A 25,786-nucleotide genomic window follows, 5' to 3' on the forward strand; every position below is an offset into this window, starting at 1 on the left:
CCATTTGTATATTATATGCAAAGTCAACTTATTGCCCCCAACAATCTGGGTCCTCATTTTACCTACCTTATAAAGGATGGAAGGCTGAGTCAACCTTGGGCCTGGTGGGACTAGAACCTGCAGTAATTGCAAGCAGCTGCTGTTAATAACAGACTGCATTAGCAGCCTGAGCCACAGAGGCCCTTATGTCAGGGGTCTGCACCTTAAACACTCAAAGGGCCATTTGGACCCGTTTCCCACAGAAAACAAAACAATGGGAGCCACAAAACCCTTCCCGTGCCTGACTATTTCTTGAGCGGCCACAAAACTAGCATATGTAGTTCAACTTAAATGTTCTGTTTTCTTCTGAAACTTTTCTTCTCTTGGATTTATCCACGGTTGGCCTACCAGAGGTCGAAAAGCTCAATAAATTGCATGCCAGAGGGTGCCGCACATTGGCGGTTGTGATGCATATTTTGAGTGACAGGGAGCCACAGCAGAGGGGTGAAAGGGCCACATGCGGCTCCAGAGCCACAGGTTACTGACCCCCGTCTTAGGTGAACTAATGTGCCCAGCCCCTCTACCCTTTGGGTGTCTACATATGCCTCCAAGCATCCACAAAGTTCCACATCTGCTGGCCCAATTGTGGTTGTTGAGCTACAACTCCCTTTTGCTCCAGACAAGCTTACAAGAGTGGTTTCCATGGCAGCCTGCCCCCTCTCCCCTGAGCAACTGCACCTGTTGATCTTCCTTTTGTCACAGGCCCTTTGTTCTGAAGTCACGCATGGAGCACCGTAGCGTGCAACCAACTAGTTGTGCCAGAGGACGACAGCTGTCGGGAGGGGGGGGAACAGACTCGCTCGAGAGACTGCACAGCAGCTTGCAGTTTCAGGAGAACAGGGTAGCACACACACACCCCCAGCAGCTGGTGGCTCCCCCAAAACGGGTCTTTATCCCTGCCCTGGAGGGGTGGGTGGGAGAAAACCCAGGGGGCTCATCCCCAACGCGGAGACAGCCTGTTTTTGAAAGGATGCAGCTGGAACGAGACTTTTCAGTCAAGGCCACAGCAGAAGCCTGTGAAAAGATCACCCCAATTCATTCTTTTTTTTTTTTTTTTTGCATTTATATCCCGCCCTTCTCCGAAGACTCAGGGCGGCTTACAATGTATAAGGCAATAGTCTCATCCTATTTGTATATTTACAAAGTCAACTTATTGCCCCCCCCAACAATCTGGGTCCTCATTTTACCTACCTTATAAAGGATGGAAGGCTGAGTCAACCTTGGACCTGGTGGGGCTTGAACCTGCAATATTGCAAGCAGTTGCTGTTAATAATAGGCTGCATTAGCCTGTTGCGCCACCAGAGGCCCTTTTTATTTATTTTATATATTTATTTTATTTATTTATTTATTTTATTTATTTATTTACAGATGTTATTTCTAGCCCTCTCCTTCCAGGTCAAGTTAGGCTGCTGGGATCTGAGATGTGGGCTGTTTCCAAAAAGAATTTCAAGGGACAACAAGAGAAAAGGACCAAACGTTAAGAGGGGTGCAGGATTCCAACCGCTCTGCTCCCCGCGCAGGGACCTCCCCCAGTCTCGAAAATACGTCTCCATCTGTCAGAGAGGGACGAGGGAGGCCTGGCCAAAGGGTACCAAGGCCCCTCTTGGGCAGGAGAGACGGTTCCTTGAAGAGACACCTCTGTTGGAAAGAGGCCCTGCTGGTTGGGTTGGTGGTGGGTCATCTCTGGAAGACGCCAGGCAGGAGAGCAGTGGTCTCCTCTACAGCCCGATGCCACCCAGCAGGGCACCAGCCCAGAATAGAACAGCCCAAGAAAAATGTCTTTCTCCTTTTGTGACTTCTGCAGGAGAAGCCGATGCAACGCGCCATCTCGGAGGCCTCTCCAGCCGCCGGTCCCAGGTCGACGTGGCACTTTTGCTGTTCAGGAGGGGCTGCCCTGTTTCGCAGTGGTATTCCGGCCCCTAATGGAGGGTCCTCGCCCCTTCTAAGTTTTCCAGGGCTTCTCCGAGACTGGTTTCTTCCCTTTCTTGGCCTGGTTGGGACCGATGTATTTTAGCGGGGTGTGGCTGGGTTTGTGGATGACCTCGGCGCCCATCAGAGGCTGCAGGACCGCCGGGATTTGAACGCTGCCATCCTGGGTGAAGGAGAAGATGAGGTCAAAAGAAGAGGGGGGTCAAATTCTCCTCCAAAGTACCAGAAAAAAGGACAAGAAACAATGGTTGGAAACTAACCAGAGAGAGAAGCAACCTGGAATTAAGCAGAAACTTCCTAACAGTGATGACAATTAACCAGTGAATGTGTATAACAGCTTTCTCCCAAGCTGGTGCCTTCCAGGCGTTTTGGGACTACAATTCCCAGCATTCCCCCAACCAGCTGGGCTATTTGCTCTGCACCCTTGCAGTGGGTCATCTACATTGGAGAAGGCTAAAACCATGTTGTGGTCCGCCAGCAGCCTGCGGAGCTGGCAACGGAGTCGGACAGTGATGAAGCCGAGGAAGAACATGGGCCAGTCCTGGAGGCTGGGGAAGGCCCGGATGAGGGCTCTGCGTCGGAGGCAGAGGTGGGGCCAGGGCCATCGGGGAGCGAGGTGCAGACTCCAGAGCCTCCAGAGGCAGAGGAACAGGAGGAGCCTGTTCCTAATGCACGCATGAGAAGAGCTGCCAGAAGGCAAGAGCAGCTCAAGCAAAAAGGACGACTCGGGAGGAGGGCCATGAGATAATTGGCCCCTCCCATAAGGCTTAAAACAAGACCAGCAACAGCATTTGGGCTTTGCCGGAAAACAATGTTGATAGCTTTGTCTTGTTGCAGTTGTTTCCTATCGGTGTCTTCTGAACTTTTGCCAAGAAAGGCCTTTGGCAGTTTGCCTAATTGGATCAAGGTTGGTGATAGGACCGAGGAATTTGTGTTGGGAGGAATTTGCTTTAATTTAGTTGGACTGCGCTGAGAATGAGTTAATTCCCAGCTGTTCTAATAAAGTTTGTTTTTACACTGACTGAGTTTCCTCCTACCTACTTGGGCCTGGGTCACAACAAACCAGAGGAAGTGCATGCTAATGTTCTCCTCTCCGTGTTTTTCCCCCCACCCCAAGCATCTCTCCTCCTCTGCTGGCTAGGAATTCTGGGAGTCGTAGTTCCAATGCACCCGGAGGGCTCCAGCCTGGGCAAGGCTGCCATATTCTGGAGCCTATGCAAAGCAAACCCCCCCCCCACCCTTCCCTCAACAAACCTTGAGTTGGTTGGACTCCAGAATGGCAATGAGCATCCGAGGAATGGCACAAGCGGTTCCGTTAACCTGCAAAGGCACCGAAGGGGCTGTGAAATGTTTGGAGGATGGACAAACCAAGCCCCCAGCCCCAAGATTGCCCAGAGGGAGAAAAGGCATCAGGTGGCTGCTTTCTCCCTCTGCAGCCCCCCCGCCCACCTTTTTTATTCTGGAGACATCTCCCCACCACCCCAGGGTCTCCCTGGACCAAGCTTACAGTATGCACAAAGCTAAGCTGCTCTTTCTCATTGTAGTACATGATATTCAACCGCCGCGACTGGAAATCGGTGCAATTAGAGAGGCTGGAGATCTAAGAGAGGGCAGGAAGAATGAAAGAAAAAGAGGATGAGGGCCAGGAACAGGGGGCTGGTCTAGAAGACCTTCCAGCTCATTCATTCATTCTATTAAAAAAAAAAAGGGCCTTGATTCAATCCAGCAGACGACTCCAGAGATGGTGAATTCCTCACTCGGAACAAGACGACTGTTGTGTCTGTGCCCCCTGAGCCGGGCCCCCTGCCAGAAAGTGACTTGGAAAGTGAGGGGGAAGGGCCATCAGGACTTACCGGCTTCCCTGACTCAGCTCCAGGAGCCAGAGGCAGGCCAAGTGGAGGAGATAATGAGGCCTCCATCCCCTGACTCTTTCCCCCCCCAGGCCATACCTCCAGACCCAGCTGATGGCAAGCAGGCCTGGCTGGACCCTAGGTTTCGTAGGCAGGAGAGACGGGAACAACAGAAGCAGGGGTGGGGCAGGCCTAGGAAGTGCTGAGTCATGGAGCCACACCCCACAGGATATAAAACCAGCGAGGGCTGCTATGCCTCTTCGTAGCAGGCAAAATCAACTGCTTAACTAGAGCTGAAGTACTGTTTGTTCCTGGGTGACTCATCAGCATCAAGGGAGATAACAGAGTCACTTGGCAGACGCTCGCTAGTTTGCTGCCAGAGCTGATAGTGCCGGCTAATTAAGCCATCGCTCGGACGGAGGCGAGGGGGGACAGAACAACGAGCGAGCTCCCCGGAGAGGACTCCCTCGTGACCTGTGAACACCTGAGCACCAGCAACCGTTCCAACGTGGACACCACGAAACCAGGGAGGCATCCCCAGGTAGGCCAATCAAAACTTTGCACCGCCATCTTGATTCTTCTTTCCGCCAACCCTTAAGGTGAACCCCTCCCCCAAAAGCCCAGGTCTTGAGACATCTCCCCCCACACCTCACCTCTCCATACTGGTTCCGGCCGGGCATCCAGGCCTCAATGTCAAATTTCCTGAAGGCAGAGAGGCCCAGTTCGTGGGGGGGCATATCCAGAACCCTGCCACAAAGAGAGAAGCTGGTCAGAGGGAAGCCCAGCAGCCACAAACAACAAAATCCTGAAACCTGTTTGGGGGGAGGCAAAGCAGGGGGCTGAGCTCCCCTCCCCCACATGCACCATCTTCACTCATTTGGCTCTTTGGATGGGGAAATGGGGTTTATGGTGAACTCCTCCACGGGATACAGGTAGTCCTCGACTTCTGACCACAACTGAGCCCAAGGTTCATGCCGCTAAACGGGACGGCTCTCAAGTCAGTTTTACAACCACTTTACGGCCTCTCTCACCCCACTTGTTAAGTGAAACACTGCAGCTGTTGTGTTAGTTAACACAACTGTGCAGTGAATCGGATTCCCCCATTGATTTGGCTTGCCCGAAGGACGCAAAAAGGGGATCACGTGACCCCGGGATGCTGCAAAGGTCGTAAATATGAGTCAGCTGCCAAGCACCTGGATTCTGAGCACGTGTTTCTGGGGATGCTGCAACGGTCGTGTGAAAATCGGTCGTTAAAGTCACTTTTTTCTGTGCCGTTGTAACTTGGAACGGTCACTAAACGAATGGTTGTAATTCAAGGACTGCCTATGTAATAAAAGTCTTGTGGCTACTTTGCTGTGTAGATATTTCTTCCGTAGGGGTGTTTCTCAACCTCAGCCACCCAGGAGGGGCTAGCACAGATCCTGCAACTGCTACCACATCCACTGCCTCTCCTTACTTGTAGTGTAATCCCAGCTCCAGGAAAATCTCTTTCTGCAGGCTGAGAAATTCCTCCATCAACGCACTGCTTTCGAGACCCGTCTCGTTGGCCGTCACCCCAAACATTTCCACCTGGGCGAATGCAGGAAGGAGAAGAGAAAAGGGTGACCTCACTCCATGTTTTCCAAACTTTAAGATGGGTGGACAACAATTCCCAGAATTCCCCAACCAGCGTGCTTTAAGATGGATGGACTCCAACTCCCAGAATTCCCCAGGCAGCATGCTGCCTGGGGAATTCTGGGAGTTAAAGTCCCCACATTTTAAAGTTGCCAAATTTGAAAAACCCTGATCTAACTTTTCAAGAACCGCTTCATTTTTTGGAGAGGAAAAATAATAATAATCTGAAACAGACCCAACTTGGCAGCAAAAATGGAACTCTCCAGCCAAGGTAAAATTGGCTGTGTCTTTGTCGTGTCCCACTCCTCCGCTGACGGCCGGGTCAGGGAAATCCGAATCAGGCTTGCCTCTGCAGCTCTGCCCAAAGTCCTAGCAAAGTCCTCAGAGCAGGCAGGAGACCAGTAAGTGACTTCAGCAAGATAAGTTCGACTTTGCCTGACTCAGAGACTGCCAGAAAGCAGATCCTTTATATAGGCCATGGGGTGTGGCTCCATGACTCAGCACTCATTAAGGCCTGCCCCTCCCTTCCTTCTGTTGCCTCCGCCTATCCAGTCTTCTGATGCGAGGGTCACTCCAATCAGCAGCTGTTGGCAATTGACCTCCCTCAGGCTCACATGCTGTGGAGGAGGGGGAGGGGTCTAGTTGCTCCCTTTGCCTGGGCATGGAGTCAGGGCTGGGGCCGAGAGGTGCTCCTTCTTCTGCAGTTTGTCTGGGCATGGAGCCAGGACTGGGGCCGGGAGGCATACATTCCTCCGTGTTCGGGAGCAGATAAGCAGACCCCGGCTGCGGTGAGAGCGGACAAGACACAACAGTCTTATTTTGCGCTTGTTTCATTCTGGGAAACCTAATCCTCCACCGATTTATCCCTAATGTTATGTTATTGTGGTCATAAGTCGAGGACTCCCTCCTCGACTTACGACCACAATCGAGCCCAAAATTTCTGTTGCTAAGTGAGACAGTTCAGTGAGTTCTGCCCCATTTTAGCCCTTTCTTGCCTTCGTTATTAAGTGAATCACTGCAGCTGCTCCGTTAGTGACACGGTTGTTAAGTGAATCCGACTTCCCCATTGACTTGTCTTGTCAGAAGGTCGCAAGAGGGGATCACGTGACCCCGGGACACTGCGACCGTCATAAATACGAGTCGGTGGCCGAGCGTCTGAATTTTGATCACACGACCCTGGGGATGCCGCCACAGTCGTTAAGTGTGAAAGATGGTCCTAAGTCACTTTTTTCAGTGCTGTTGTAACCTCGAACGGTCACTAAACAAAGTGTTGTAAGTCAAGGACTGCCTGTATTGCTTTGCACAACACTTGAGCTCCCTCCTTTCCAGCACGATTGTGATTTTTCTCCAGGCACAGCCGAACACCAGGCCTGCAGCCAGCAAAGCTGCCCTGTTTGTGGCCCTTGCAGAACCACAGGTGTGCTGTGTCGTTTTTCTCTCCCTCTGCAGACCTGGCCCTTGAAGGTGAGCGTGGACAAAACAAACCAGCCCCACCTTGGTGAACTGGTGCACCCGATAGAGACCCCAAGGCTCTTTCCCGGTTTCGGTTTCTGCTCGGTAGCAGGTGCTGGAACACACTATCCTGGCCAAGAATAAAAGGAGAATTAATCATGCCGGGCGGTGCAGATCGGGCCTTCCCACCCACCACCCGCCCCACAAAAATCTGTTGGAAGTTTTTTTTTTTTTTTTTTAAATACCCTGGGAAATCTAGCCGAAGGTGTGAATACGCAGCAAGTACAAAAACAACTCACCTGACGGGCATATCCTTCAAAGCTACAGCGTGGTCGGCAAAATAACCTGGAGAAGCCAAAACCAGAAAGAAAGAAAAATGGGACTGATAGAAGAGAATATTTGTAGCTCGTGGGCAAACTGTATTTGGGGGTCTCTTGAGGTCGAGGGTCTTCTTTGCAGACATTTCAGGACCCAACTAGGGAACATCATCACTGCCAGAAGATGAGCCAACAAATAGTCCAAGAGTAAACAACAGCTTAATTAAGGAGCCATCAAGAACATTCCCAGCAACAATGATAGGTGAAGCCACTTGTATATAAACAGAGAGTAAACCCTTCTAACACTGATGTTGTTACCTAGCTGGGTCATGAAACGTCTGCACGGAGAACACCAAGCTCAGACAGCACCCAGGACCCCACAGTTGTCCTTTTTCCTCACCCCTTCGTCCTCTTCACAAAACCTTTTCCCTTCTAGCACTGAAGATGTTACCTAGTTGGGTAATGGAACTTCTGCAAAGAAGCCAACAAGCTTAAGACCCCAAAGTCTTCAATGTCCTCCCCTCCTCTCCACAAACACCCCCCGTCTCTTCTACCACTGATTATGTTACCTAACTGGGTCATGAAACATCTGCAAGAAAACAACCAAGCTCAGAGAGCACCCAGGAACCCCACAGTCCTCCTCTTCCCCACTTCTCCTCCACTCCACACACCCCTCTCCCTTCAAGCACTGATGTCGCCCCCTCCCCAAATTCATCCACAGTACCTGCAATGCCAACTTCAGATGTTCCCGCCAAGTTCAGATCCTCAAACCGGGAAGGGTCTATGCTATACACCAGGGAGGACTGGACTTCAGGTAACATGCCACAGCCTTCCTGATAAACAAAAGACACTGATGAGGTTACCTAGTTGGGTGATGAGACGTCTACAAGAAAACTTCCAAGCTCAGAGAGCACCAAGGACCCCACAGTCCTCCTCCTCCCCTCTTCTCTTCCATCCCACTACTCTCCCTCCCTTCTAGTACTGATGAGGTTACCTAGTTGGGTGATGTAACATCTGCAAGAAAACTAAGACCACAGAGCACCAAGGACCCCTCCCCCACAGACACCTTCATTAGCCAAAACTGGATGCAACGGAAGGATACTCACAAACACGGCTCCTTTAACCAAATCTGGGACGGTCATGGGAATGAAACCCTGAAGGCAAAAGAAATGGTTGTTAAGGACTGCAGGAATGCCTCATGCCCCAATGCCTGTAAAAAAAAAACCATTTTTCGTTTGCTCTTAATGCAAAGGAGAAAGAAATTCAGCATTGGGGAGCGTTTGCCGATTATTCTGATATTTTTTTTTGCGAAGACTCTGGGGTACAATCAACACAAGAGCATGGCTGGCTGGGGAATTCTGGGAGCTGAAGTCCACCATACCTCTTAAAAGAGGTGTCAAGTTTGAAAAACAATGATTTGTGCTCAAGAATTAGATCTCAAAGGTGTTTTTTTTTCTTCGTTTTCCTTTGAAGGCATTTCGCTTCTCATCTGAGAAGCGGCTTCAAGAAAGTCCACCTTTGCCTCTTGGAAAAAAAGGAACTTTGCAACAGCCATGACCTACCTGGATGACTGAGACTCTCCACAGATATCAAGAATGAGATGCTTCAGAATTCCATACCTTTTGGATCAGCTTGGAGAACGTGAACTGGACCAGGGCTCGCTCGAGCAGAGCACCTGCCCCGCGGAGGTAGTACGATCGTAAACCGGAAATATGTGCTAAGCGTCTACGGAGAAGAGGAGGCAGAAGTAAGTGTTTAAGAGATTGCTAAGGGTGCAGCCAAATTAACTTGTGGGCTTCCCTTCCCTTCTCTTCTGGGTAATATTGAAATCAATTTAAACCAAGCCACCTATTTGTTTATTTAGGTTCCAAGCACTGGAAATGGTCACATCCTTGCAGCTAAAGTTAGTCACATTCTGCCATAGCTGGCGGTGAAGACGACTGTACAGAGTTTGTGATAAATGATCTCACCAAATAATGGCATAAATCAGGAGGACTTTGGTAGAGCCTTTTATGAAAGCCAATTTTATTAAATTTGGATTTAAATTCTTATGAGCTACAGCTCGCCAAAGCTTCTGCCTTTTAATCAGATGCGTTAGGCACAAACGTGGCTACCAGACTACAATGTCCATAACTGACCTAGCATATTGCACTCTCTGCTTATTTCATTAAATGGTCATTAAACCTCTTATTTCAGTCTGATTAAGAAAAAAAATCAACTCCACCTGTCCTATTCTCAAATTTCTATTTAGCAGATTAGCTGGAATATACTGGAGTGGAATGAGTTTTAATTCTACGATTTGGAATATTGCAATTTTTCATACTAACCTTTGCCTTATAATATCCAAGTTTTCTCCGATTTCTAGGTGTCCTTTTACCTTGAAATCAAATTCTGTTTCCAGAACAAAGCAAAGAAGCAAAAGGCGTTATATTTTGAAGTATCAGTGTTGCATTGGCTGTACAAATATTATTGCAATGCTCTCTACATGGGACTGCCATTGAGGTGCACCCGGAGACTGCAGTTAGTCCAGAATGCGGCTGCGCGAGTAGTAATGGGAGCCACTCGTGGCTCCCATGTAACATCGCTACTACGCAGTTTGCACTGGCTTCCTGTGGTCTTTCGGGTGCGCTTCAAGATTTTGGTCACCACCTTTAAAGCGCTCCATGGCTTGGGACCCGGGTACTTACGAGACCGCCTGCTGTTACCTTATGCCTCCCACCGACCCGTACGCTCCCACAGAGAGGGTCTTCTCAGGGTGCCGTCCGCCAAACAATGTCGGCTGGCGGCCCCCAGGAGCAGGGCCTTCTCTGTTGGAGCCCCGACGCTCTGAATGAACTTCCCCCTGGCTTACGCCAAGTACCTGATCTTCGGACCTTTCGCCGTGAGCTGAAAACACATCTATTTATTCAAGCGGGACTGGCATAATAGTGTTATTAATTTTAAATTGGTTTTTATTGCCTTAGGGTTTTTTTTAAATTTTTAAATTTTAATATTGGCCTTTTGTAATTTGCTTAGTTTTAAATCTTGGTTTTAAATTGTATGTATATCAACTTTTTATCTTTGGCTGTACACCGCCCTGAGTCCTTCGGGAGAAGGGCGGTATAAAAATTTAATAAATAAATAAATAAATAAATAAATAAATAAATAAATAAATAAATTATTTTTGGCTGTAAATGGGCACTAAACCTTTTCAATGGGTTTTTGAACTATACCTCAATGGTAGCCCAGCCTACTGTCTCCTCACCTGGTTTTTCGCCAATGATCTCCACTACCCTGGGTTCGTTCTCATCTCCAAATTGCTACGGGAAGAAAAGAGAAGAGGTGAGGACACAGCATTGAATATTTTTTCTGTCCAACTCAAGGTATGAAAAACACCGGGCCTAAGCTAAGGGAATCCAAAGCAAGAGGACTTTGCAACAATTTTATACTAGAGGTTCAGGAAATTTGGGCTGCCTCACTCACAGGAGCTTATAGGAGGAGTGGCAGAAGCTGAGGGCGGAGTGAAAAGAGGAATCGGCCTAGAATCCTTACATTATGGGTCTTCAAACTACGGCCTAGATCGGCCCGCACAAGCCATTAATCTGGCCTGCGTGGGACCACGAGGCTGCCCCTCCCACATTGCCCCGCCCAGCCGCCAGCCAAGCGCACAATTTACCTTTGTGAGATAGAAGTAGAAGGTAAGGCAAAGAACTACTGGAGGCGGGGGGGAGGCCAAAAACGCAGTCATTTTTGTCTGGCAGAAGGCTTCTGGGGGCCAGGAATGCCCAAAAGGCCCAGCATTGCACCCTGTGTGGCTTCCCTTTCATTGGGACTGCCCCCACCCCGCCCCACGTGGGAAAGCCACAGCCGCAGTAAGCACGGCCACCAGCAGCATTGCCAAACTCTGGAACCAGATGGGAATGAGAAGGAGGCAGGCAGGGAAGGAAGGAAGGAAGGAGAAAGAAAGAGAGGCTCTTTTTGTGGGGGGAGGGGGGGGCAGCAAAAGTAGCAGCATTCCTTGGCTGGGAAGCGGGGAAAGGCAGAAAGGGAAAGTAAATTTCAGACCCTGCAAACTGCCGCTGGCTGGAAAGGGAGGAAGAAAAAGGGGAGCCCAAACCTTAAATCCCCAGGACTGTCATCGACTGGCTGGCATTTGATCTCTCCCACTCTGGCTTCCCTGCTCAATTGGCAGCTTTCTTTAGTTCAGAAGCAGCCACGTGGAAGAGAAGGAGGGGGTTTCTCCCTGAGTTTTTAAAGTCCCAAGTGTCATGAAACAAATGGTTGTAAGCCGAGGAATACTTGTATTGGCTTTTTAGCAATAAATCAGTTTAATTGGACCTGATCTTCTGTGCCTGACAAGAGCCCTAGGCATACCAAAATTTACTTCTCTATTTCATGCTCCTTACCACATCAGGGTGAATCCTGTTGGGCAACTTTAGGGCATGCAGGTAGTATTTTTCTTGCAACCCAAGCTCCTCCTTACGCAAGGCATTAAGGCGAAAACGGACTTCCCTCCCCTCTTTCACCAAGGCGTTATAAACAGGGAGCTGGCGGGAGAGTGAAAGAGGGGAAAAGATGTTGACGAATTCACCGAAGCAAGCAGAAAGTATCTATGGAGACTCTCCGTCATCCAGGTTGTCCCAACATTTTCAAGAGGCAGCTGGACTTTCTGGTTTTTCTTGGAAGACATTTCGTTTCTCATCTGAGAAGCTTCTTGGATCAGGATCAAAACATCTTCCAAGCAAAACCAGAAAGTACAGTTGCCTCTTGAAAAAAGCACCTTTGGGGCAAGCAGAAAATATTTTCCATTTTTATCGTTGCATTTTCTCCCTTTGTTTGTAACGCTTTTTAACCTGTAACCGCCCAAAAACTTTGGGACATGGGCGGCATATACATTTAATTAATTACAGTAATCAAAATAGGCCCGGAAGGATTGCTGTCCTTATGGACAGACGAGAGGGAACCTGTGGTGCGGGTCAGCAGGAACCTTTTCTGGCAAAAAGGCATAACTTCCATTGGTTCGAGGGCAACTCCAGGCTCTGGGCGTCACGTGCTTCAGAAGTGAACCGAACGAAGATCCGTTTTGGAGTGGGGCACAATACAGGAATTTATTTTATGTATAAAGAGGTGTTTTACGAATCTGCAAAGCTTGAGACATTTCTTTTGCTCTTTAGGCAAAACAGCCTCCAAATAACAGTAACAATAATATGCTATCTGACTCTCAACAGTGGGTGCTATACCAAAAAAAAAAAAAAAGGAACATAATTTTTGGCTCCTCTATTCCTGGTGAGTTCTGGAGCTGCAAAAGATATGCTGATCAGAATAACAGAGTTGGAAGGGACCTTGGAGGTCTTCTAGTCCATCCCACTGCTCAAGCAGGAAACCCTATACAATTTCAGACAAATGGTTGTCCGGTCTCTTCTTAAAAACATCCCAAGTTGGAGCACCTAGAATTTTGGTTCCACTTGTTAATTGTTCTCACTGTCAGGAAATTTCTCCTTAGATCTTCAGTTTCCACCCAATGCTTCTTGCCCTGCCTTCAGGGGCTTTGGAGAATAGGTCGACCCCCTCTTCTTTGGGACAGCTCCTCATATATTGGAACACTCCCATCATGTCACTCCTAGTACTTCCTAGGGCTCCTGTTCACTACTTGCCTTCCTATTTTAGACTCTCTTGCGGGCAAATCAAGCAAATGCTAATTCTATATTTAAAGTCCAGTATTGAAATGAATACGATAGCTGTCAAAAGAAAAAAGGAATTTCCTTACCGTCTGTAAAGTACTGTCATCATGGCTTTGCTACAAAGATAGACACACAGGATGGTTATTCATAAAACAAACCAATGTAATGATTGCGAATAATTAACTATCAACCAAGGATGTAAAGCTACTTTTGTCTATTCAACAACTATGAAAAGCAACCAATTAACATTCCAAAATTTGGGATAAACTATCTGAAGCATTGATTTAATCCTTTCCAGCTTTTTTTTTTAAATGAAACGTCCCCAGCTATCATAACTCAGACAAAAAAACAACAAGCTATTGAAGAGAAGTGGCCAGACGTAGCAGCTTATTAATTTGTTAATTTATTTTCGTACAGTAAATTCAGGGGTTATTCCAGAGTGATCACAAACACTCACCGTCAAATTGTACACTTCTGTCCTCACTCTCTTTTTTTCTGCAGTGAGTTTTGCAATCTCTTCTTGAACCTGATTCAGTGTCTCCCAAACAGTAACCTGGTGGTTAGGATCCAGGAAGAAAGAAAATTACAACAGTCCAGCAAGGATTAAACCAGATCAGTCGAAAGGAGACACCATGGTATGAATGTTTTCTGTATGACTATAACTTGTTGCTGGCAATCCTTATGATTTATATTGATATATTGGCCATCAATTGTGTTGTAAATGTTGTACCTTGATGAACGTATCTTTTCTTTTATGTACACTGAGAGCATATGCACCAAGACAAATTCCTTGTGTGTCCAATCACACTTGGCCAATAAAATTCTATTCTATTCTATTCTATTCTATTCTATTCTATTCTTTCGCCACACCAGAGTTCTGCTAAATCAGAAGCAATGGAAGATTAAGTCTGTAGCATGTAACTAAATTTACATGTAAGAAGTGAATCAGCCAAGCCAGGCGATCCCCACCCCACCCCACCCGCTTACGATCTCGCGCAGGTCCGGCGCCTTGAGCGGCCCTTTGCGCGCCTCCAGGTCCCGCTCGGCCTCGCTCAGCCGCTCGCTCAGCCCGGCCACGTCCAGCCGCGGCCACGACGCCCACCCTTCCCGCGCGTGCTCGTACAGGCGGCTCCGGACGCCGCTGGAACCGGCCCTCCGAGGCGGCGGCGGCGGTGGCGGCCGCTGCAGCGCCCGCCATAGAGGACCCACGCCGCGACCCAGCCGCAGCGCCGCCGCCGCCATGACAGTCGATCACATGACGCGACGCAGCGACGTCGAGGTTTCCCAGCCAGCCAATCCGAAGCGCCCGGCTGCGCCGCTGCGTTCGCCATGGCAACGGAAGGCGGCCTGCGAGGGAGGCGACTCCTAGGAAGGATGAGGGACGGAGAGTCTGCGCATGCTCTCTGAGCTTGGTGGGTGGTTTGCGGGCGTTTCGGGACCCAGCTAGGTAACACCATCAGTTAATGGTGGGGGCAGCAAACAAGCCCTGTCTGGCTGGTACTGATGAGGTCACCTAGTTGGGTCATGAAATATCTGCAAGCAAACCACCAAGCTCAATACCAAGAGCTTTTTTTGTGTGTGCACCAGAGCACAAATGTGCCTACCGTTCCTGTCCTATTGTTCCCTTTCATTATATCAAATTAATACAGTTGTTGCATACTTTTGCTTATATATATGTTTATATGATGTGTTGTTGTTTTATGCTGATGTTTGTGTATACTGTTGTGAGAAAATAAAATTAAAAAAAAAAGAGCTGTACAATTATTAAGTGATGGAGGGACACTGGGAAGACCCAGAACCGGGTTCCCTCATGGCCACAGAAGCTCCCAGCCTGAATTTGAACCGGTCACACTCTCAACCCAACCTCTACAGGGCTGCTGCGGGCAGATGGATGGATGAATAATAGACAGCCAGACAAGGATATTTAGATCGATTGATCGATCAATAGATACGATCAATACAATAAGTAGGTAGGTAGGTACATAATGCAATCGATTAATTAGATACGATAGATAGATAACTAGATAGACAGATAGATAATACGATCGATAGGATAGGATAGGATGGGATAGTAGGTAAGAGATAGATAGATAGATAGATAGATAGATAGATAGATAGATAGATAGATAGATAGATAGATAGATAGATAGATAGATAGATAGATAGAAAGAAAGAGAAAGAAAGAAAGATAATACAATTGATACTATAGGTAGAAAGATGATAGATAGATAGATAGATAGATAGATAGATAGATAGATAGATAGATAGATAGACAGACAGACAGACAGACAGACAGACAGACAGACAGACTATAGATGGATGGATAGGTGGATAAATATAAATAGGGAAGACAGAGAACTATAAATGTTACCTTCCACTCCTGAATAAAATATGGGCTATAAACCTTTTCTTTAAGGTTTAAGATTTAAAGATTTAAGATTTTGGTCACCACCTTTAAAGCGCTCCATGGCTTAGGACCCGGGTACTTATGGGACCGCCTGCTGTTACCGCATGCCTCCCACCGACCCGTACGCTCACACAGAGAGGGTCTTCTCAGGGTGCCGTCCGCCAAACAATGTCGGCTGGCGGCCCCCAGGGGCAGGGCCTTCTCTGTAGGAGCTCCCAGGCTCTGGAATGAGCTTCCCCCTGGTTTACATCAAGTGCCTGATCTTCGGACCTTTGGCCTGAGCTGAAAACGCACTTATTTATTCAAGCGGGACTGGCCTAAAATTTTATTGGGTTAAAATTTTATTGGGTTATTTATATGTTAATATTTTAATTCGTTTTAAATTTGGCCACTTTATAATATATTTGTTTTAATTTCTTTTAATATTGATACTGTGATTTTTTACTTGGCTGTACACCGCCCTGAGTCCTTCGGGAGAAGGGCGGTATAAAAATTGAATAAAATAAAAATAAATAAAATAAATAAATACTAATCTTTTATAGTACACAGGATTTCTTAAAATGTTGGACTTCAATCAATAGATCAATAGATTGCAGCAAAGCGATCTATGGAGACGTCTCAGTCATCCAGGTCAACGGTTGTTCCAAAGGCGCTTTTTGAAAAAAGGCAACTGAACTTTCTTTATTTTTCTTTGAAAACATTTCGCTTCTCATCCAAGAAGCTTCTTCTGTTCTGACATTCAGTCAGAGGCTTCTTGGGTGAGAAGCGAAACTTTAGAAGGAAAAGCCCAGTTGCCATTGGAAAAAGCAACTTTGGGACAGCAAAGCAATTAAAACAGGTTTATGCCATTTTCTGAACTAGAAATTGGCTTCACACAGATTCTGAGCCCAATTTGTCTGGAGTTGGCTTGGTTCTGGCTTTCAGCTCAGCCATGGTGGTTGATGTTGCAAACGACAATATGTACAATCCAGTGTTGGGTTTCAAAATCTTTTACTACCAGTTCTGTGGGTGTGGCTTGGTGGGTGTGGCTTGATGGGCGTGGCAGGGGAAGGATACTGTAAAATCTCCATTCCCTCCCCAATCCAGGGGAAGAATACTGCAAAATCCCCATTTCCTCCCGATCAGCTGGGATTCGAGGCAGAGAATAGATGGGGCAGAGACAGTCAGAATTTTTACTACCGGTCCTCTGAACTACTCAAAATTTCCGCTACCGGTTCTCCAGAACTGGTCAGAACCTGCTGAAACCCACCTCTGGTACAATACACATACAATAGTTTTTGTAGGTCTCCAGTGTGAAATTATATCCTTGAGGAGTAATGGTACAAAGAAAGAAAAATACTGTTGAATGTAGGTCCATCACGAACCACGCAGTTAAATGTCATTGTGTATTCCTAACCCATTTTTCTCCCCCTCTGTGGATCCTGTGTGTTATTCCACAACACTGACATTTCACACCCAAGCCTGTAAAAGGGCATGAAAAATACCAGCAATTTTGTCATTTTTAAAAAACCAGCTATTTTATTAATGCATTCCACTCCTTGTTTGTTCATGTTATTTACTCCTTCGTGTGCAATTTTGTCTGTCTCATTCAGGCTTCATTTCTTGGGCTATTTCCTTTTTTCAAAGTTTGTTCAAAATAATTGTTTTTGTGTGGAACACCGAACTGCAACTGAGTCATTCCCCAGTTAGATGAATATGTGTCACCACGGTAATGCAGAGGGCTGGATTCATTGAATTGCTCTGCCATTTGTATGAAGTCACGGGTATTTAACTATAGTTTATTAAATAAGCTATGGTAGAGTAAGCTTGAAGATGCTAAGCCATAAACCAAAGTTTATAGATTGGAATGAGTTCACCCAACACATTAAGAAAAAGAGCAAAGAAGTCTGCATATGGCTTAAGCACGTTACATGAGCTCAGAGAAGAATAGAATAGAATAGAATAGAATAGAATAGAATAGAATAGAATAGAATAGAATAGAATAGAATAGAATAGAATAGAATTTTATTGGCCAAGTGTGATTGGACACACAAGGAATTTGTCTTGGTGCAGATGCTCTCAGTGTACATAAAAGAAAAGATACCTTCATCAAGGTACAACATTTACAACACAATTGATGGTCAATATATCAATATAAATCATAAGGATTGCCAGCAACAAGTTATAGTCATACAGTCATAAGTGGAAAGAGATTGGTGATGGGAACTATGAAACGATTAATAGTAGTGCAGATTCAGTAAATAGTCTGACAGTGTTGAGGGAATTATTTGTTTAGCAGAGTGATGGCATTTGGGAAGAAACTGTTCTTGTGTCCAGTTGTTCTGGAGTGCAGTGCTCTATAGCGTCGTTTTGAGGGTAGGAGTTGAAATAGTTTATGTCCAGGATGCGAGGGATCTGCAAATATTTTCACGGCCCTCTTCTTGATTCGTGCAGTATACAGGTCCTCAATGGAAGGCAGGTTGGTAGCAATTATTTTTTCTGCAGTTCTAATTATCCTCTGAAGTCTGTGTTTTTCTTGTTGGGTTGCAGAACCGAACCAGTCAGTTATAGAGGTGCAGATGACAGACTCCATCATTCCTCTGTAGAACTGGATCAGCAGCTCCTTGGGCAGTTTGAGCTTTCTGAGTTGGCTAATAGTAGGTACTGACTACTAGTTAGTACTTTAGTCAGTACCTACTAGCAGTTAGAACAGGGGTCTCCAACCTTGGCAACTATAAGCCTGGAGGACTTCAACTCCCAGAATTCCCCAGCCACCTTTGCTGGCTGGGGTATTCTGGGAGTTGAAGTCCTCCAGGCTTAAAGTTGCCAAAGTTGGAGACCCCTGAGTTAGAAGACATGATGAAAACGCCTTAATTGTACAACACGTGGATAGACTTTGCAGTTCCACTGAGAAAGTTTGAGCATCCTAGACCAAGCTAAGTCCAAAAAACAGAGAATTCCTGGAAGTCTGGTCCACAGGCAAAACAGCCATCAACAGACACATAGAGATAAGCAATATCTACATACCATTCTAAGGAGACAATTAAAAAGCCGTCAAGGAAACAAAAAGACCGAAATATCTCCTCACCACTCATTAATACCCTAACAAGCAGAGATTAACACCAAGATTAATACTAAATCAACGATCAAGCAAAAAGCCTGTAGAGATTCTCAGTCAATCAAGCAGTATACAAGACCCCAATCAAGGAATTATGAACTTGGACAAACAAACAGTACACAACACCTTAATCAAGTAACCATTAATGTAACCGTGTAGTGCTGTAAAGTTTTAATGGCTTTTTAATCGATTTTTAACCAGTGGTGAAATCCAAATTTTTTTTACTACCAGTTCTGTGGGTGTGGCGTGGTGGGCATGGCAGGGGAAGGATACTGCAAAAATCTCCATTCCTTCCTGACTCTGGGGCCAGCCAGAAGCGGTATTTGCCGAACTACTCCAAACTACTCCCAATTTCTGCAGTATCTTCCACATGTCCATCACATGGTCCAATCAATCACCTTCCCAGTCACGCCACTCCAGGTGCAAGGCAGGATGTCCTTGCCTCGCAAAGAAAAGGTAATTATGGCTAGATATCTCTCCACTCCATACAATGCCCCCTCCCAGTTTCCCACAGAACTAAATGTGGCAGCCATGAAGATCCAAAGTAAAAGATGGCTTCCAGGACTGACACTAACACTGATGATGTTCCCTAGTTGGGTCATGAAAGGTCTGCAAGAAAACAACCCCAAGCTCAGAGAGCACCACGGACCCCCACAGTCCTCTTCCTCTTCCTCCTTTCACCCCTCCTCCTTCTCGCCCTTCTCCTCCCCTTCTCCTTCTCTGTCACCCCACAACCCCCTCTCCACTGATGATGTTACCTAGCTGGGCCATGAAACATCTGCAAGAAAGCAATCTCAGAGCACCCCACTGGATTGACAGTCTACAGTAGAATCACTTGGTCGGCTGTCACAGAGCCCAGGTAAGAAACGGTTCACTGTAGGTCTGCTTTTCCACCACTTCTCCCCACCCTTTATGGCAGGTGTGGAGAAGGAAGTTACCAATTCGCTTTGATGCGTCACTAGAAACATCTTCAGACCAGATGTTTCACCTTTGTGTGGGGCTTTTACCCCTGCCCTTTCCTTCTGAGCTCATTCGGGGCGGGGGATGGCTTTGTCTCTTATTGAGTCATGAGATAATGGCGAGATTTCCAATCTTGTGAAGAGTCGTGATGCTTCGCCCTGGCTTTGCCTCCATCCTCCGGAGATATCAAAAGCTATCAGGTTGATTCAAGAGCCTCTGGGGCCCACAACCTCATAGATCACCATTAAAGGCAGCAATTCCTAAGCTTCAGCGTTCCACAAACAGAGATGCTGGTAAGTGCCAATTGTAAATTCCAAGCACAGATGCTTCAACAACCTGCATCAACGTGCATTAATACCCATGGCTAGCAATCTAGCCCATTATCTAAATCTCCTACAAACCGCTTTGCTTGCTCCGATGGTTTAAAAGCCAAGCACATGTCTTTGCTTCGGGTTCAAGATGTTTTCGGTGCAAATAGAATCGGCGAACATAACGTTGGAAAGAAATATTGGAGGCTAAACCCAAGCCCGCGTGGCAATAATCAGATCCGTCAACAGATTGCAAATCGTGTTTCGGGTAACACGAACTGGGTTTTACTCAACCGGAAGGAACCCAATCAGACCTATTGTGGTTTAGTGCAGGGGTCTCCAACCTTGGCAACTTTAAGCCTGGTGGACTTCAATTCCCAGAATTCCCCAGCCAGCTTTGCTGGCTGGGGGATTCTGGGAGTTAAAGTCCACCAGGCTTAAAGTTGTCAAGGTTGGAGACCCCTGGTTTAGTGTGACTGATGAACCAGGATTAATGCTAAAATTGTTTTACCTCTTGCGTGAGTTGTGCTCCTGCAAGAGACGATAGACACCTGTTGCAAATTCAGAATCTTAATTAGGTCTTTATCGGAAGGAACCTAAATGTACTTGCTGACAAGTCAAAGCCAGATTATCTACAAAGACAATAACCTTCTCGCCCCCACCCCAAATTTTTTAAAAAAATCAATATTCTTGTAACAGTAAAGAAGAATGAGATGTGCCAGAACCACCAATTTTTTTTTTATTTCATTTTGTCACAACAGTATAAACAAACATTGTCGTAAATAAAACAACATATCATGAAGAAAATATAGATATATATAAGTAAAAAAATATGCATCAGCTATATTAATTTGATATAATGAAGGGAACAATAGGACAGGAACGGTAGGCACTATTGTGCTCTTATGCACGCCACTTATAGTCCTCTTAGGAATTGGGTGAGGTCAATAATAGACAGTTTTTGGTTGAAGATTTTGGGATTTTGAGTATATTTTTTTTATTTTGAGTAGAGTTGAGTAATTGTAATCCAACATTTGGAGACTTCCAGTTTGTTGTCCCTTGAAGTTCTTCATGTCCACAACTGAGTTTGTTTAGTTATTAAATTTATATACCTCCCATCTCACCAGCTTAACTGATTTGGGACACCTTACAGTGCCATAAAAACTAATAAGCAAGCATTAAAATTAACAATTAAATGAAGGCTAAAAATCCAAGAGGATGATACAGCGCAGGGATGGTCTTTGTATGTTTGCCTCTCTGAGACAGCACAAAACCTCCATATTTTCTCTCAGCCCCTGCTTTGATTGATTGATTTGATCAAATTTTGAAACCACCCATTTCCCTCACAGGGGGACTCCGGGCAGTGTACAAATAAAACATTAAAACCTAAAAAAAAAAGAAGCACATAAAAGAGGCAAGGATGATTAAAATGTTAAAACTGAATTAAAATTAAAACTGTCAGTTTTCCCTAGCATCAAGGTTCTTCAACAGAGGAGACTCTTGATAGCTCCAGGTTGACATGAGGGGTCCTTGGTGCTCTCTGAGTTTGGTGGTTTTCTTGCAAGCGTTTCATTACCAAACTAGGTAACACCATCAGTGCTAGAAGGAAGGGGGTTGTGCAGTAGAAGAGAAGAAGGGGAGGAGGAGGAGGAAGAGATCTGTGGGGTTCTTGGGGTCCTCTGAGCTTGGTGGTTTTCTTGCAAGCGTTTCATTACCAGACTAGGTAACATACTATTACATGTAATGTATGTAACATTACATACTAGGTAAAATACTAGAGCAACTAATAGATTTAAACTTAATGTCAACCGCTTTAATCTAGATTGCAGAAAATATGACTTCTGTAACAGAATCATCAGTGCTTGGAATACTTTACCTGACTCTGTGGTCTCTTCCCATAATCCTAAAAGCTTTAACCAAAAACTTTCTACTATTGACCTCACCCCATTCCTAAGAGGACCATAAGGGGCGTGCATAAGCGCACAAACGTGCCTACCGTTCCTGTCCTATTGTTTTTCTTTTCTTCTTCCTCTATATATATATGCTTATACCTCCTTATATTTACTCATATAAGTGTTTATATACTATATAATCTTTTGTATGATACCTACATATATTGTTGTGACAAAATAAATAAAAATAAAAATAAAAACATCATCAGTGCTAGAAGGGAGTGGGGTTGTGGGGAAAGGAGGAGGAGGAGAAGTAGAAGGATAAAAAGGAGGAAGAGAAGGAGAAAGAGAAGGGAGAGGACTGTGGGGTCCTTGGTGCTTTCTGAGCTTGGTGGTTTTCTTGCAGACGTCTTCTGACCCAGCTAGGTATCTGACACCAATGGCAATAAAACACCTGAAGGCAAACCATCAAGCCCAGGGACCATTTATTTCTTCATTTATTAAATTTATATGCCGTCCGTCTCGCGGTCATGACAAACTCCTCATCAGGATCTTCCACAAGGACCAGCGTCAGCCTTACATCTCCACAATCTCAAAGTCTTAACTTCATTACTGGGACGGCCAGAGGCAAAAACCAACCGGTTCTCTGGGCGTGGCTTGGTGGGCGTGGCAGGGGAAGGATACTGTAAAATCTCCATTCCCTCCCCAATCCAGGGGAAGAATATTGCAAAATTCCCATTTCTTCCTCAATAGCTGGGACTTGGGAGGCAGAGAATAGATGGGGGTGAGGCCAGTCAGAATTTTTTACTACTGGTTCTCAAAACTACTCAAAATTTCCGCTACCGGTTCTCCAGAACTGGTCAGAACCTGTTGAAACCCACCTCTGGATCAAGGCATCCTTGGACAGGCGCCATGGAAACATCCTTAAATGCTGGGGACCAAACTACCACCAAATGGGAAAGGAAAGCACTGTGATAATTTTACACTGAGTTCAGTTTACACCAAGTAAGCACGGACGCTGCTCACTACCGCAGTTGCTAGTTAATAATGTCCCCTTCCCGGCTTCGATAGCTTAATTAATGCTTAGAGAAGAAGAGGGAATATCTTGCCTCGATTGTATATCCAGGCTTCAGCAAACAAAAGCCAATTCTTTGATAATGGCGACGGGAGATTTTTGAAAGATATGAGCAAGGTGACACTTCGGAAACTAATAGAAAATCTGGAAGCTGTCTCTTTGATGAGTAGGAACTGGAGGAGCAATGGAGCATACGGGTGATGGAATCGATTTCCTGAAAAATCCAATGTTCATTGGCAGGTTTATCGTTAAATATCAGCAAGAGAAAACAAGCAAACTCTGATTAAAATGATTAAAAGAAGCCATAAAGATATAAACTTATGAATGGTTGTTGGTTTATTTGGATTAATAGTAGCTGCTTATCTTGTTGGCTTTTATATCTTACATATATATCTATATTTCCCTTATTCCGGTGCCTTTTAACAGCTGTTTGGACCCGTCAGAAAATATCCTGTTTTAATTATTGCTTTCTCTGGATTGAAAATTTCAGCATCTGATTTTTAGAGATCTGGCTACCGATAGTCACTAGAAGATACCAGTTAATTCTTTTCCTGGAACATCTGGCACCCCTGCAAATTTTCTTTTTTTACATATTTTTTTTTACACATTTTTATTAAGTTTTGTCTTTCAGAATACAGGCTGCAGAATAACAGAATTGAAAGGGACGTTGAAGGTCTTCCAGTCCGACCCCTTGACTCATAACAGGAGACCCAGTTGCAGTGGTGAAATCCAATTTTTTTTACTACCAATTCTGTGGGTGTGGCTTGGTGGGCATGGCAGGGGAAGGATAATGCAAAATCCCCATTCCCTCCCCATTCCTGGGGGAAGGATATTGCAAAATCTCCATTCTCACCCCACTCTGGGGCCAGCCAGAGGTAGTATTTGCTGGTTCTCTGAACTACTCAAAATTTCCACTGCCGGTTCTCCAGAACCTGTCAGAACCTGCTGGATTTCACCCCTGCCCAGTTCTATAAGTCTCAGGTTTTGGTCTGCACCTTTTCATTGTACAAACAACTGACCCAATTGGATTCGGAAGGAAGGAAAGAAGGAAGGAAGGAAGGAAGGAAGGAATCTCTGCAAATCTTAAATAAACTAAGCTCCATAGAGCTCCCTTTTCCAGATAAGTTACTTTTGCAAGCCAAGCAAACTTTGGTATCACTTTAGTATTGTTAAACGTGATGCGGATTAATCTCATAGAACAATTTGCATCTTCTCAAATACAAGCCTCCAATGTTTTCCCCCAGTGCACGGTTTCTTTGCCTTCTCCATCCTGTTCTTGACACGACAACCAAGTTAAAACATTTCCTTCCCCATCACCCACCTACTCCTGCTTTGCTACCTGAGGCGAGAGACCCTGCCCTTTTCTGGATGACATCCAAAGCGGGCGTGAGCTCTGGAGAGATGCCCTCCACCCCTGCGGACACCCTCCCCAGGGGGATGACGTGAGAAACAGCCCCCTCCCCTTCTGACTACTTTCGCACTCGGCTCAGGCCACCCACTCGAAGCCTTGATAAGGCAAGGGAGCTGCTGGCGCTTCCAAACAGCAGCCTGGAAGCCTCTGGGTGATTTACCTTTTGGACAGGTAAAAGTCCCTCTGCTTTTCCAGCTCCTGAAACCTGCTGCAGGTAGGACTCTTTGATATATTTTTTTTTTGGTTCCTGTCTGGATTTTCCTTCCAGCTCTTGGTTCAAGATTGGTTTTGGGGAACAGGTTTGTCCCAAGGCTGTGAGAACAGTTGCGGGAACTGGGTATGTCTGTTCTAACAGAGAGAAGGACTAAGGGTGACACGACAGCTGTCTCCCAATATTTGAGGGGCTGTCGCACAGAGGAAGGGGTCAACCTATTCTACAAAGCTCCTGTCCAGAAGGCAAGACAAGAGACAACTGATGAAAACAAATCGAGGAGAGAAACAACCTAGAACTAAGGAGAAATTTCCTGACGGTGAGGACAATTAATCGGTGGAACAGCTTGCCACCAGAAGTTATGGGAGCTCCAACACTAGATTTTTAAGAAGAGACTGGACAGCCATTTGTCCAGAATGCTGTAGGGTCTCCAGCTTGACCAGGGGGTTGGACTAGAAGACCTCCAAGGTCCCTTCCAACTCTCTTATTCTGAGATGTTTGCAGGATAGTGTGAAATTGCTGTCGGGAAGCTGAGCAGTAGCTGCTTCGTCTGGCAATGTCATGAATCTATATATACACACAACTACCGTAGGTCTCTTGTGAAGTTGAATCTCTGATTGTCAAACAGCTATCAAAGTACGTTGTTGTTTTTTCTTCCCTGTTCATTTGGCAATTTGCTTTTCGTCGAGCCGAGCAAGGTAGGAAAAAAAAGAGAAAAATTTGGGGGGGGGGGGAGCGCTAGAAGTCATTCTGAAGCGGGTGTCGAACAAAGCAAAAACCACATCAGCCCGTTTTCTGTTTACCCAAGGAAGTGTTTCAGATGGCACCGTATGGATTATCTGGTTGATGAGTTATAGATCCTTCTCCACACATTCTGCAAAGCCCAGATGGTATAAAATGGGATTTTTTTGGGTTGAAATGTTGGAGAAATGGCGACCCAAGTGGGTGGCTAAACAAGCTATGTTGTATGAAGCTAACCATCATCTCTTATTTTATTTTATTTTATTTTATTTGTTTCATAAAGCATGTATTTTATGACAGATACAAGTGTAAACATAATTATAAATACATGAATAAAAGAAAACATTAGTACAGGAACGGGAGGCACGCTGGTGCACTTATACACACCCCTTCTTTCTTTTCATTCTTGCAAATGAAAACAAAAAAACAGAAAACTCCAGCGACGGTGGAATCTTTTAATTCCAGAAATTAGAATTTCTCTCCTGTTAAATTCAACGAGACTTTCCTATCTTGCAAGATAGGGTAGCCTGGGGGGAGTGAAAAGCCAAGGGTAGGCATTTTCTCAAATTTACTTTTAAAATACGGGCAACCCTGAGCCCAAATTTATGTTGCTAAGTGAACTAAGTGAAATGTTGGCTGAGTGAGTTTCGCCCCATGGTACGACTTTTCTTGCCACCGTTGTTAAGTGAATCCCTGCGCTCGTTCAGTTAGTAACCCGGTGGCTAAGGGACTCTCACTTCCTCATCAACTTTCGGGGACACACTGCAACCGTCATTAAATAGGGACACATTGCCAAGCATCCAAATTTGGATCACGTGACCCT

At 45.7% G+C, this 25,786-nt stretch overlaps 1 protein-coding gene across 2 annotated transcripts; it reads right to left on the minus strand.

Moving 5' to 3' along the window:
• Positions 1-1,383: 1,383 nt before the first annotated feature.
• On the minus strand, positions 1,384-14,120 carry SARS2 (seryl-tRNA synthetase 2, mitochondrial). Of its 2 annotated transcripts, XM_058195069.1 has the most exons (16): positions 13,849-14,120; positions 13,319-13,414; positions 12,948-12,977; positions 11,587-11,727; positions 10,446-10,500; positions 9,529-9,592; positions 8,821-8,926; positions 8,308-8,355; positions 7,926-8,034; positions 7,184-7,229; positions 6,927-7,014; positions 5,275-5,387; positions 4,472-4,565; positions 3,476-3,568; positions 3,223-3,288; positions 1,384-2,131 (listed from the first exon to the last, which is right to left on the minus strand). In XM_058195069.1, exons 1-16 carry the CDS (start codon positions 14,101-14,103, stop codon positions 1,982-1,984), a joined length of 1,554 nt encoding a protein of 517 aa, XP_058051052.1. In that variant the 5' UTR covers positions 14,104-14,120; the 3' UTR covers positions 1,384-1,981. The 2 variants fall into 2 exon arrangements, with proteins under 2 accessions (XP_058051052.1, XP_058051053.1); XM_058195070.1 differs by lacking the exon at positions 11,587-11,727.
• Positions 14,121-25,786: the final 11,666 nt, after the last annotated feature.

The sequence above is a fragment of the Ahaetulla prasina genome, chromosome 10 (assembly GCF_028640845.1).
Source record: "Ahaetulla prasina isolate Xishuangbanna chromosome 10, ASM2864084v1, whole genome shotgun sequence".
NCBI classification, from domain to species: domain Eukaryota; kingdom Metazoa; phylum Chordata; class Lepidosauria; order Squamata; family Colubridae; genus Ahaetulla; species Ahaetulla prasina.